The 12,501-nt window shown below is 41.2% G+C and overlaps 1 protein-coding gene across 3 annotated transcripts in view; it reads right to left on the reverse strand.

Moving 5' to 3' along the window:
• Window positions 1–12,501, reverse strand: part of ROCK2 (Rho associated coiled-coil containing protein kinase 2) — a 99,469-nt gene continuing 86,968 nt past the window's right edge. For 2 of the 3 annotated variants that reach the window (XM_066179931.1, XM_066179932.1), the window contains 4 exons: window positions 7,528–7,606; window positions 7,078–7,339; window positions 6,242–6,455; window positions 1–1,598 (listed from right to left, as the gene is read on the reverse strand). In XM_066179931.1, coding sequence (XP_066036028.1) covers window positions 1,595–1,598; window positions 6,242–6,455; window positions 7,078–7,339; window positions 7,528–7,606 — 559 coding nt within the window. In that variant the 3' untranslated portion in view covers window positions 1–1,594. Of the gene's footprint in view, window positions 1,599–2,795; window positions 2,929–6,241; window positions 6,456–7,077; window positions 7,340–7,527; window positions 7,607–12,501 lie in introns of those variants that run through there. The other variant, XM_066179933.1, reaches the window with a different exon arrangement.

Consider the following 12,501-nt stretch of genomic DNA (forward strand, 5'->3'; position numbering starts at 1 on the left):
TTTTAAAGTGAAATGTCCTCCTTCATTGAAGTGTTAGATCATATTTTAAATTACGGCACTCCCACACAATATTTTATATATATATATTCTAAATATATATATATATTTATATATATATATAAAGAGACCAAATAGGAGACTACATTTTTTACTGTCAATATGTTTAACATCACATACTGTAGTTGTATAAAACATGCATTTTCTGATGATAATTATGAACACACCATGAATGAGCCCACATAAATTATATTTTTTGTACAACTCCAAGTTAAAAAAAAGTCAGATTAAGTGCCTCTGAGGCCCTTTCTTCCCAGCTATCAGTTCTCAAAACACACTACTGAAATATTTATCTATGCCTACAGCTATGTGCTAGAGAACCAGATGAAAACTTATTTAAAATACATCTACAGTATGTTTTACTTTCCTTAAAGTTTGTGACAGTCCTCAAATATTGTGTTGTGAAATGTAAAAATAGTCACAGACTTTTTATTTTCCAGAAATGAAAAAAAAAACCACTCCACATCTAGGAGAGTATGCAAAAACAAGGCAAAATGAAGTTTCATAGCACTTAATGAGGGTTAATATAAGTCAATAACTAGTATTGAGGTTTGTAAAAAGGGCTGGATGAGCAGTTACATGTACAAGCAAATGGTCTGGTAAATCCCATGCTCTCAGACATTGTTTCTGTAACCAACACTTCTCCACCCTTAAAACCAGTCGATATACATTCAAAATAGGTTGACACTGATATACTTACTAGGTGTAAAAATAGTGCACTATTTTTTTCTGCCACAAAGCAAAACTGCATCCTAAGAGCTGGTAAACTTTCTTTTTCCTTAAATAGAAAGAATGGGCAAAAAAAACTTGAAAAAAATTTAAATTAAGGCAATTAGACAGGTAAAAGTGGACTGCCCATGATGACATAGCTGAAACTAGTATATACTTCAAACCTATACTAGCTGCTGAACACTGACATGCAGCTTCTGATAGATGTGCATGAATGATATAAACTTCAACATTATGGCTTTATACAAGTGCATAGTTGCAACTGCAATAAGTAACGGTATCTGATTAATAAGCATAAAAAAATAAAGTGGAAAGATTTTTAAAACCCTCTTGCAGTATTACAGTACAATATATATACACAGTATAATGGTCACTTCTTACAGATGCAGTCTATATCACTATGGTGGATCTTCCTCCGGTTCTACTTGCAGACGTGCTGGTGGCATCTTTATGAAAGCTGAAAAGTCAGTTTCTTCCATTTCAATACTCATTCCTCTCAATTCCTTTTATGAAATGTAGTGTATGTGTCTTGCCAAGAAAGCTTTTGTGGAACAGAGTTTAAAATGTTACCTAACATATCCTTTGACTATTTATCAACCATTCCTCAACTGATCAGTCACTCGGGAGAATACAGGAAAACCCTCAGAGATTAGTAATTTATATTGCAGCAAAAATGTAAACCTCTGATATATATAGCACAATCTCTCAGGAAAATATATATTTTTAATATATTTTGGGATATGTTTCAGTCTTGCTGTAATGGGAAGAAAATTATCACCTTGACTGTGTCTGCATTCACGGAAAGCAGTTAGCTGAAAAAGAAGCAGGAAGTTTGGTCAGTAAATGCAACAAATGTAAATCTGACAAAAATACACTTCTTCCAAGTCTTCATTTAAGCTGAGTTCATCATCGTACTTGTGAGAAGCACCTTTCCTCTGCATCCAACAGCAACATTACTTCAGTATAGCACATCCTTACACATTGTAATCCCAAATCAATTAAACCCCCTTGCAATACATGAAGGTGTAAAGTACAATATGCACAGTGTGATATTTACTTCTAAAGGATTAGTGATCAGTAAGCTTTTAATACACAAAGATGCAGTATATTTAATTAACATAATGCTCGTTACTGTGAACACTAAGCCAGTTAAGTTCTGCAGGAGCTGGTTCCTCAGTTCCCCTGAGCAGAGAGCTGAGAAGCAGCCCCAGTACCGCTGTTATACAGTTGAGACACATCTCACATACTGTTTAAAATAATTCTTAGGCATTTAATATTTAGGGGTTTTTTTCTGTGTAAATATAAGATTGCATCAACGTGTGAAATGATCAGATACTGAGGTCTATAAAATAGGTAAAACCATTTACAGTACACCAGAATGAAGCTACGGGACAAATCAGATCACTGCAATGGCCAGATCTTTCTAAAGCAGTCAAGGAAACCACATCACAGAAGCTGAAAACCTGCTTGTTTACAAAGTTTTCAAATGCATGGTTAGATACCCAGAAAGCACAGCACTGCAAGGGAAAGCCAAGTCAAATTCACTTCAGAACACAGGTAGAAAAGCAAAATGCAGAACTCCAGTGATTTCATGTCTGCTAGCCATACAGACCAGTCAGTTTGAAAAATCTTTGTAAATACCAAGTCTGTTTCAGCTAAACATCCAACTGCTACCGTCTCCCTTTTATCCTTCAAATATTCTCTGCTGGGGTTAGCAGTATTAGCATTAGAGATGAGCAACGACCCTGAAAACAGCAGTTTTGGTGTTTTGTTTTTTTTTCAGGCAGGCAGACATGAATTTAAGAAGAAAAGAAAAAGATCTAAAATTAGAAAAATAAAAACACTGAGAGTCAGCAACTTTGTTTTAATGAAAGTGACTCCTCTGAAAATTCAATATAATGAACAGAATCTCATTTTTCTGTTTAAAATATTAAAATGAGATCTTGTATTTTCTCTGCTTTGAGAAACAAAATCCAACATAGCATGCTGTATTCAAAGGCAAACAAATCCATTCCTCTCTATTTAGATTTACCCCTTATACTTCTTCAGAAATCAAAAACATCGTCATCATCATCATCACCATCAATATCATCAACATCATCAAAGGACCAATCCCAGTCCTTAAATGCCAGATCAAGTAATCTGCAACAGGAGGGTTTGATGTTTAATGAATGTCACACTTCTATAAAAGACTTGAAAATTCCTTTTGCTATCACTAAACCTTTTTAACTGAAAGACTGTTCAAGGTAGGTGGGTTTGTTCCTTTACCTGTCATAAGTATGAGGATTCAGTTAGTGTTCATGTAAGTTAAGAATATTGCATTCATTGCAAATTGATCTCAAAAATAATTTCATTCAATATAGAACACTTACCATATTGATTTTTTCCCCCTAGAATTTCAGTAGAAAAGAACATGCACCTTTTATAAAATTATCTGCTTCCTGTTTTGTTGCTGTTCTTGCTGACTGAGGTGGTTTTATGGTATCCTGCTATCCCCCTTCCAGACAATAATGCAAACCTAACAATTTTTCCAATAAAATCAAGTGATTTTGAGTGCTGAAAAGAACATTGAATAAGATAGCTTCATGTGAATGTACAAATGAATATAGCAGGGTTTTACTGTATCCCAAATACAGGGTGATTATACTATACAGCTATTCTGTGGCTCATTGTTTAAAGTTAAGCAGTGCCAAAAAAAGAGGATATATCAACTTGTTGTCTAGGCCTTCCTCTCTGTGCTCCTTGTATGGTCACTATAGAACAAAGAAGGCAAGCAAGGCAAACCCTGTCAGCAAATGAGTCATTTTACTTATCTGAGGCATTTACTTTGGGATGGGGTCAATCATTGTCTAGAAGCACTCACCTCTTTCTGTTGTAATACTTAAGTACTAGCTTTTCAACTCCTATGGCTACAACAAATGAAATGCAGCCTAGTCATCTCTCCAGTGAGCTGGAAGGATCCTAATTAGGGTTGTATGCCAAGCATAGGATGCAGGCATGGAAACCTAACCCTAAGAGACCATCAATATAAATATGTTACATTGTTTAATACAGTTAGTACCATGTTTTAAACAAAATGGGTTTCAGGGGAATTTGGATTTTCAGGCTTTAAACTATTTAAACCTTTAAATGTGATAAATATGAAAAGGCTCAATATTCATTTGTTACATGAACTATGGTTATTACACTTAAAGAATTTATTAGGAAGCAAAATACATTAAAGTTGGCTATTTTTCAATTTGGAATTATCCATTTGGCACAATCCAACCAAATGGCTAAGTAGAAATTATATGGTCTGTATGAAAAACTGGTTTGCCCTTTCTTAAATCCTCATGAAAAAAACAGCCATGAAAACCTTGAAGAAACCATCAATGGGTAAAATTCCTGGTTAGGAACAGCATTTCTAGGACCAGGCAGCTTGGGAGGGACCTCAGGAGGTTTCTAGCCCAACCTCCTGCTCAAAGCAGGGTCAGATGCAAAGCCAGCCCAGGATGCTCAAGGCCTTTTTCTGCCAGGTAATGAGAGCCTCCAGGGATGGAGCCCATCCAGCCTCATTGGCCTCCCTCTGCACTGGCTTTTCCCTCTATCCAGCTGGAGTGTCTCTTGGTTCAAGGGAGCCCCTTGTTTCTCACAAGCAGCACTGAGGAGCCTGGCTCTGTCTCTTGGATACCCTCCCCACAGGCTGGGGCAGGCTGCTCTGGGAGCCCCTGGACTTGTCCATCATCCAGGCTCAACAAGCCCAGTTCCCTCAGGCATCTGCTCTGACCATCCTGGTGGCACCTGCTTAATCCTTCCCCAGTCTGTTGATGTCTGGCTGGAATTTGGGGACTCAAAGGTGAAGGCAGTGTTGTGCTGCAGACTATCAAGTGAACAGAGGTGTATAATCTCTTCCCTCAGTCATCCATCTGTGCTCCCCTTGGTGCAGCCCAGAGCCTACTTGGCTGCCAGGGCCCACTGCTCAGTCCCTAGATTGAACTGGCAACTACATCTTCATTTTTAATAAAGTTCATAAAGGAAACTTAATTATTTCATATGGTAAACCCTTGCACAAAAGCCTCATAGAAGCAACAGTGAGATATAAATTTGCCATAGCATTTACAGTTGTTTATGAGTATATGGCTTCTAATTAAAGGTGTTTAAATCCATACACATTTCCACTGGTTTGACAGACCTGCATTAGTCTGGTAATAGGTGACATGACCTCACAGAACTACACTTTTCATCTCTTAGGTACATTTGCGAGACTAACTTTGAAGCTTAAACTGAACAATTACATGTTTTACACACAAAAATACTCATCCTCCTGCTTTTCCCACCAGTACAGAATGGTAAATACTGTGCTATGAAAGCATTTTGTACAAAAGTTAAAGACTGAAGAAAGGGTATTGGAAGGAGAAGAATTATTTGCAGAACACTTAAGAATATCTATTGAAAAAAAATCAGAATTTATAATATACCTTTATATGTTAACAGCAAGAAACAGAGTAACACCACTAAGTTAGACTGTAAACAGTATGCAGAAGAAAAGTAATCTACTTGTCCCCCAAACTGTCATGAATGTTTTCTTGATTCATGCTTTCAGTCCTATCACTGATATTTTGGTTATTTTTGCACAAAGAAACTCTTCAATAATTGGTCCCTAAAAAGTTATTTAAAAGCTTTTTTCCTTCATGATTATAATATATCTATTAATTTAAAATCCAAATTATGAGGTCTAATTTTCTTTGAAATATGTAAATTAAATCACCAAAAATAGATTGTATGAAGGCTGGGAGGGAAGTGGAATTAAATTACTCTAAGTCTTTCCACTATGCATTTCCACCCATTAAAATACCAGTATCTGTTTAAGATCTAACTCTTCATAGCATAAGAATGTTTTGTGGTAATAGCAGCATCTCAGCAAGAGTGTGCTTCCCAGCATTGCTCACTGTAAACTGGCCACTGACCCAGCCCAGGTCTCACCCAGCCAGCTGAGATACCGGTGCCAGTCTGGTCACAGAAAAAAGGACAGCAATCCAGGCACTGCCCAATTACCTCTCTTGGGAAAAATGTTAAGCCTTTGCTAAACTGGAATACTGCAATATTTCAAGCTTTTCATAGGCTGCCAGCACTGGGAACCGACAGAAGCAAATATAAGCTAGTACTGCAGGTGATGAAAAAAGCAAACTGGAAAAAAATCCAGAAACTCTTCACTGTGCGATTATATAAATGCTACCTGCAGAATGCTATCAACTTCCACAGCACAACACACAGGATTCTGCTCCTTAGAAGTGATCCAGTAGTAAATTAATGATTTTTGTATGGACAATTTTTACCAAATCAGAAGAATCTGATAAGACTATTCTTTTAGGAATCATGAGACATTGGCATGAGTCCTTCTACCCTGAATAAGGAATTGAAACCAATTGTAGTAAAACATTTAAAACAATAAATTAAATAGCAGCTCTTGTGTCACCTTGGTTTGTTTGGAGGAAGCTGTCGACTTGGTCGTCTGATGGACTGGTTTGGCTGTACCTTCATGGAAGTTCTGGGAGAAGATCGAGCGAAGGGGTCTGGTGCTGGAGGCTTCTTGGGTATTTTTTTCACGAGTCGGCTCACCCATTTTTGCTGTTCTTCTGTAGAATTAGCTAACAGTAGTAGATTCTTTGCCGTAGAAATATCATAGTACACTGTAATAAGATTTAAAAATTAAAAATGAATATTGTTATTATTCTAAACATAGCCCCACATCAAAAATTAGCTGTCAGATTAGCATATTTTCATACTCGATGCAGAGAAATCAGCAGAGAGGTCAAAAGCAAAATGAACCCATAGGTTGTCTGGCTGCTGACAGTGCCTCCTCCTTATATTTAGAGAATAACAACATAGTACTGTGGAAGATGCACATTCACGTGGAAGAAAACACAGGTAACACAAAGAGGTGTGACTGAGACTAAGAAATTATATAAGGTTGAGTTGCAAGGAGCAACCTTCATCAAATGTAACCCATTCCATAGCATTGTTGTTTCCCACAGCAGAGCACAGCACACACCTTACAACCACCACACTCTGCTGCACAAGGATGACAACACAACCGGTACGTGCACACCACACCACAGCCACGTGCCATGAACTCAAAGCAGAGTGACGCACATGGAGACACCCTCCGAAAGGAGCTGATGGCCACGAACTAATAAAAGACAAACCAACCTTTATGTTTAGTTGGTGTCAGACCATTACTAGAATCCTCTGATCTATTAGAATACCTTGTGACTCCAGCAGTATCTGCATATTCAAATACTTGCTATTTACCTTTGCAAGGCGCTATAATCTCTTCTTTTTTATCCATGTGATCTTTGTGACATTTGATATGGCAGCGGCGACATTCCAGAGCAGGAGGAGGTTTAAACATGTGCCACAGCGGCTTCATACAAGCTTCACAATTGGTTGGGAAGTGGTAAAGAGTAGGTATAAACTCATGTCCTTTGTGACAAATGTAATTTGACTTCTCTCCCACGGGCTCCACAGGAAATTCCTGTTCCTTTTTGCTCTCTCCTTCATTAGCATATAGGATCTAGAATGAAAGCAAAATAATCTCAGTACTCCCAGATGACAAATATAAATTCAGAGTCATTACCTAAGTACAAAGATTGAAGAAGTACACTAGGAACGGTTTTTCAATGATTTTTTAGTAAATATTTCATTAGACAATATTTTTGACCATGTCTGTTACACTAGAAACATTAACTTATTAATGAATACCTGGAATATCCTAGGAATTTCCTTGGAATCTGCTCTGTACACATCAGTCTGAGTGACTGGTCGGACATGGAAGAGTTTGCTATAAGAAATTGTTTCAATAAGGACAAAAATTAATGTTACCATAATGATAAATGTGACAGATTAAGTTAGGATACAACATTCCACATTAAGACTTATTAAAGATTTGTCAAATTTGTACAGATTTCTAATCACTTGGTAAAGCCTTGTCTTTCAACACCCTGCACATGAACTCCCAAAAACTGTAAATAAAAAGAAGCCACAAGCATCCAGCTATATTTGCAGACGCACTGAGAAACCACCACCATGTGACTTTAATGGCTGCCGGCACCTTTCTAACACAATCCTGTCCCCATGCTCTGAATAGCCACATTCTGCATTTATTAAGAAAATAAATTAACTATAGAACCCACCTGTAAGACCATGTTGTAAGAGAAAATATACAAACACTGAAAATGGTATCTGGTCTGCTGCAGTTTTCTTTACATGCTTTGCATCTTTCTTTACATGCATGCTCAAGTGTGTGTGAAGAAGGTCTAGCTGAGCTAGTGGGGGCAGTTCAGTCACACCAGGGCTCAATGCAGCTCTCTGGATCAGTCTGAGCACCACACTGGTCCTCCTGCACCAGTGCCTAGAGCAAACCCCATTCTTCACCACAGTGGGTATCCAAGGGTCCAGCTCTATAGTTCAGATTTTAAAAAGTCACAGAATTCACAGAATGACTAGGGCTGGAAGAGACCTTCAAGATCATCGAGTCCAACTCATGCTCTAACATCTCAACTAGACCATGGCACTGAGTTCCATATCCAGTCTTTTTTTAAACACATCCAGGGATGTCCACCACCTCCCCAGGCAGACCATTCCAGTATTTTATCACTCTTTTTATGAAAAGCTTTTTCCTAATATCCAACCTATATCTCCCATGGTGCATCTTAAGACTGTGTCCTCTTGTTCTGTCAGTTGCTGCCTGGAGAAAGAGACCAATCCCCACCTGACTACAACCACCTTTTAGGAAGTTGTGGACAGTGATACGGTCACCCCTGAGTCTCATTTTCTGCAGGCTAAACAACCCCAGTCGTTCCTCATAGGGAAACAAGCCCCTCACCAGCCTCGTTGCCTCCTCTGGACGCGCTCGAGCGTCTCGACATCCTTCCTAAACTGAGGGGCCAGAACTGGACAGAGCACGCAAGGTGTGGCCTCAGCAGTGCCGAGTACAGGGGAAGAATGACCTCCCTGCTCCTGCTGGCCACATGATTCCTGATCCAGGCCAGGATGCCACTGGCCCTTCTTGACCACCAGGGCACACTGCTGGCTCATGTTCAGCTGCTGTCACCAGTACCCCCAAGTCCTGTTCTGCCTGGGCACTGTTCAGCCACACCGTCCCCAGCCTAAAACGCTGCAGGGGGTTATTGTGGCCAAAGTGCAGGACTCAGCACTTGAACTTATTAAACTTCATCTTATTGGACTCTGCCCATCCATCCAACCATTCCAGGTCTCTCTGCAGAGCCCTCCTCCCTTCCAACAGATCAATTAATGCTCCCAGCTTAGTGTCGTCCACAAATTTACTAATGAATGACTCAATACCTTCATCCATGTCATCAGTAAAAATATTGGACAGAACTGGCCCCAGCACAGACCCCTGAGGGATGCCACCGGCTGCCAGCTGGATGCGGCATTTTTCACCACCAGTCTCTGGGCCTGGCCATGTTAGGAACTGGCCAGTTCCTAACCCAGCAAAGAATGCTCCTGTCCAAACCATGGGCTGACAGCTTATCCAGGAGTATGCTGTGGGAGACAGTGTCAAAGGCCTTGCTGAAGTCTGGGTACACAACATCCACAGCCTTTCCTGCATCCACCAGGAGGGTCACTTGGTCATAAAAGGAAATCAGGTTGGTCAAACATGACCAACCCCTCTGAAACCCACACTGACTGGCTGAGTCTGATACCCTGTCCATCCTGTAAGTGCTGCATGATGATACTCAATATAAACTGTTCCATTACTTTACTTGATACTGAAGTCAGGCTGACTGGTCTATAATTACTGGGACCCTCTCTCCCACCCTTTTTGTGAATGGGTGTCACACTGGCCATCTTCCAGTAATCTGGAACCTCACCAGTGAGCCAGGTTGGTAAATGATGGAGCGTGACTTCGCAAGCTCATTTACCACCAGTGTTGGTAAATGATGGAGAATGGCTTTGCAAGCTCATCTGCCAGCTCCCGCATCACCCTGGGATGGATCCCGTCTGGGCCCATAGATTTATGAATATCCAAGCATCTCAGCAGTTCTCTGACTGCCGCCTCTTGGATAACAGGAGGACCATTCTACTCCCTGATACCATCAACCAACCCAAGAGGACAGTTGTCCTGAAGGCAAGTTGTCTTTCCACTAAAAACTGAGGCAAAGAAGGCATTAGGCACTTCTGCCTTCTCCTCATCTGCCATTACTAAGTTCCCTCCCACATCTAATAAAGAACAAAGGTTGATCGTTACTCTTCCTTCTACCATTAATATATTTGTAGAAATATTTTTTATTGCCCATTACAGATGTCGCCATTTTATGTTCAAACTGAGCTTTGTCCTCCTTAATTTTATTCCTCCATGCTCTAGAAGCCCCCTTAAATACTTCCTGAGGGACCTGACCCTCCCTCCAAAGATGATACATTCTCTTTTTATTCCTAAGTTCCTCCAAAACCTTCTTGCCCATCCAGGCTGGACATTTGCCTTGTCGACTCATCTTTCAGCACACAGGGACAGTCTGTTCCTGTGCCTTCAAGATCTCTGTTTTGCAGCACTCCCACCTTTCCTGAACTCCTTTGTTTTTAAGGGTTGCTTTCCAAGGAATGCTCTGAATAAGTCTCCTAAATAGGCCAAAGTCTGCCCTCTGAAAGTCCAATGAAAAGTCTTATTGATGTTCCTCCTGATTTCACCAAATACCGAGAACTCTATAATTTCATTATCACTGTGCCCCAAGCGGCCTCCAACCACCACATCTCCCACCAGCCCATCACTATTTGCAAAAAACAGTCTTAGTCCCTCCCCTGGTGGGCTCACCCACCAGTTGCGACAAAAAGTTGTCCTCCATAGACTCTAAAAATTTCCTGGACTGCCTCTTTTCTGCTGTATTAAGTTCCCAGCAGATATGAGGCAGTTGAAGTCACCTACAAGAACAAGGGCTGATGATCCTGAAACATTCTCCAGCTGCTTATAAAATAAGTTGTCCACCTCTTCCTCCTGGTTGGGTGGGTGATAACAGACTCCCAGAAGGATGTCAGCCTTGTTGCCTTTCCCCTTATTTCTTACCCATAGGCATTCAACTCCATCTTCATTAGTTTCAATACCTATTGCGTCAAAAGTTTCCTTAATATAAAGGGCCACCCCTCCACTCTTCTCCTTTTCCTGTCTCTCCTGAAGAGCTTGTAGCCCTCGAGTGCAGTGCTCCAGCTATGTGAGTCATCCCACCACGTTTCTGTGATGGCAACTACATCATAACTTTGCTGCTGTACCATGGCCTCTAGCTCTTCTTGTTTGTTACCCATGCTGCGTGCATTGGTATACATGAACCTCAACTGGCCTACTGATTTCACCCCTAACTCAGGCTTACCACCCTTAGGCCTTCTTCCGGGCAGCCCAGCTGCATCCCCTTCCCCCTTCAAACCTAATTTAAAGCCCTCTCAACAAGTTCTGCCAGTTCATGAGCTAAATACTTTCTGCCCTTAACAGAGAGATGGAGCCCATCTGGTTCCAGCAGGCCAGGTGCCGTAAAAGTTTCCCAAAGATCAAAGAACCCAAAATTCTGCTGATGACACCAACCCTTGAGCCACTTGTTGATAATGTGAGCTCTCCTATTCCTTCCATCATTTTTTCTCTGCCACCAAAGGGACTGAGCAGAACACTACCTGGGTCCCTGTCTTATCAACCACTTGACTTAGTAGTGTAAAGTCCCTTTTAATTGCCCTGACACTCCTCTTTTCAATCTCATCACTGCCAGGCTGGAGTATCAGCAGTGGGTAATAATCAGAGGGCTGAATCAGCCCAGGAAGTCTCTCAGTGATATCTCGTACCCTGGCCCCAGGGAGGCAGCAGACCTCTCAGTGGGGTGTGCCTGGTCAATATATGGAGCCCTCTGTTGCCCTCAGAAGGGAGTCACCCACTACCACTACCCTTCTTTTCTTTTTGATGTTAGAGGTGGTGATCCATCTTATAGATGAATCATAATTGGGAGGCTCACTGGGCAGATAATTTTCTTCTAAATCATCTGGCTGGCTCTCTAGATTCAGGGGCTCATACCTATTCTGAAGTGACACCTGGCTAGGGGATGGGGGTTGGGAGGAATTTTTATTATTACCTCCTCGAGCAGGGACCCATTTCTATTCCCCTTCCTCTACCAGGTATCCTTCTATTGCCTGACAGTGGGAGGCATATGAGTCCTCTGACTCTTGGTGGGCATCCCTTAAGGATGGAAGGTCTGAACTCCACCAATCTATTTCCCTTTCACTTTCCCTGATACTCCTGAGTCTTTCGACTTCCTTCCTAAGCTCGGCCACCAGTCAAAGGAGATCGTTCATCTGTTTACACCGCAGGCAGGTTTCCTCCACAACTCCCGTTGAAACCACTGATAAGCTCAAACACTCCTCACAGGAATGGATCTTTACAGACACACCCTTTCTGGAGGGTTCCTGCCATGCAAATTGACATGCCATGCCCTCAGAGTCATGCTACACCCCTGTATGCTTGCTCCTGTTTGCTGCAGTCTCTAGAGGCCTCTTTTAATCAGCTCACTACTCCATGATGGAAGAAGCCCCACCCCATTCCCGCACAACTCACAAGTGCAAGGAATGCATCTGCTCATCGTTCTTATAATCAGCTACTCAATGATGGAAAAAGCCCCACCCCTTCCCTTCGTGACTCACAAGTCATGTCCCATGTGATGATGCTGTGCTCGCAGACTGGATGGA

Source organism: Chamaea fasciata, unplaced genomic scaffold (genome assembly GCF_029207755.1).
Source record: "Chamaea fasciata isolate MVZ Bird 193981 ecotype frontalis unplaced genomic scaffold, bChaFas1.0.hap1 SCAF_3, whole genome shotgun sequence".
Lineage (NCBI taxonomy): Eukaryota > Metazoa > Chordata > Aves > Passeriformes > Sylviidae > Chamaea > Chamaea fasciata.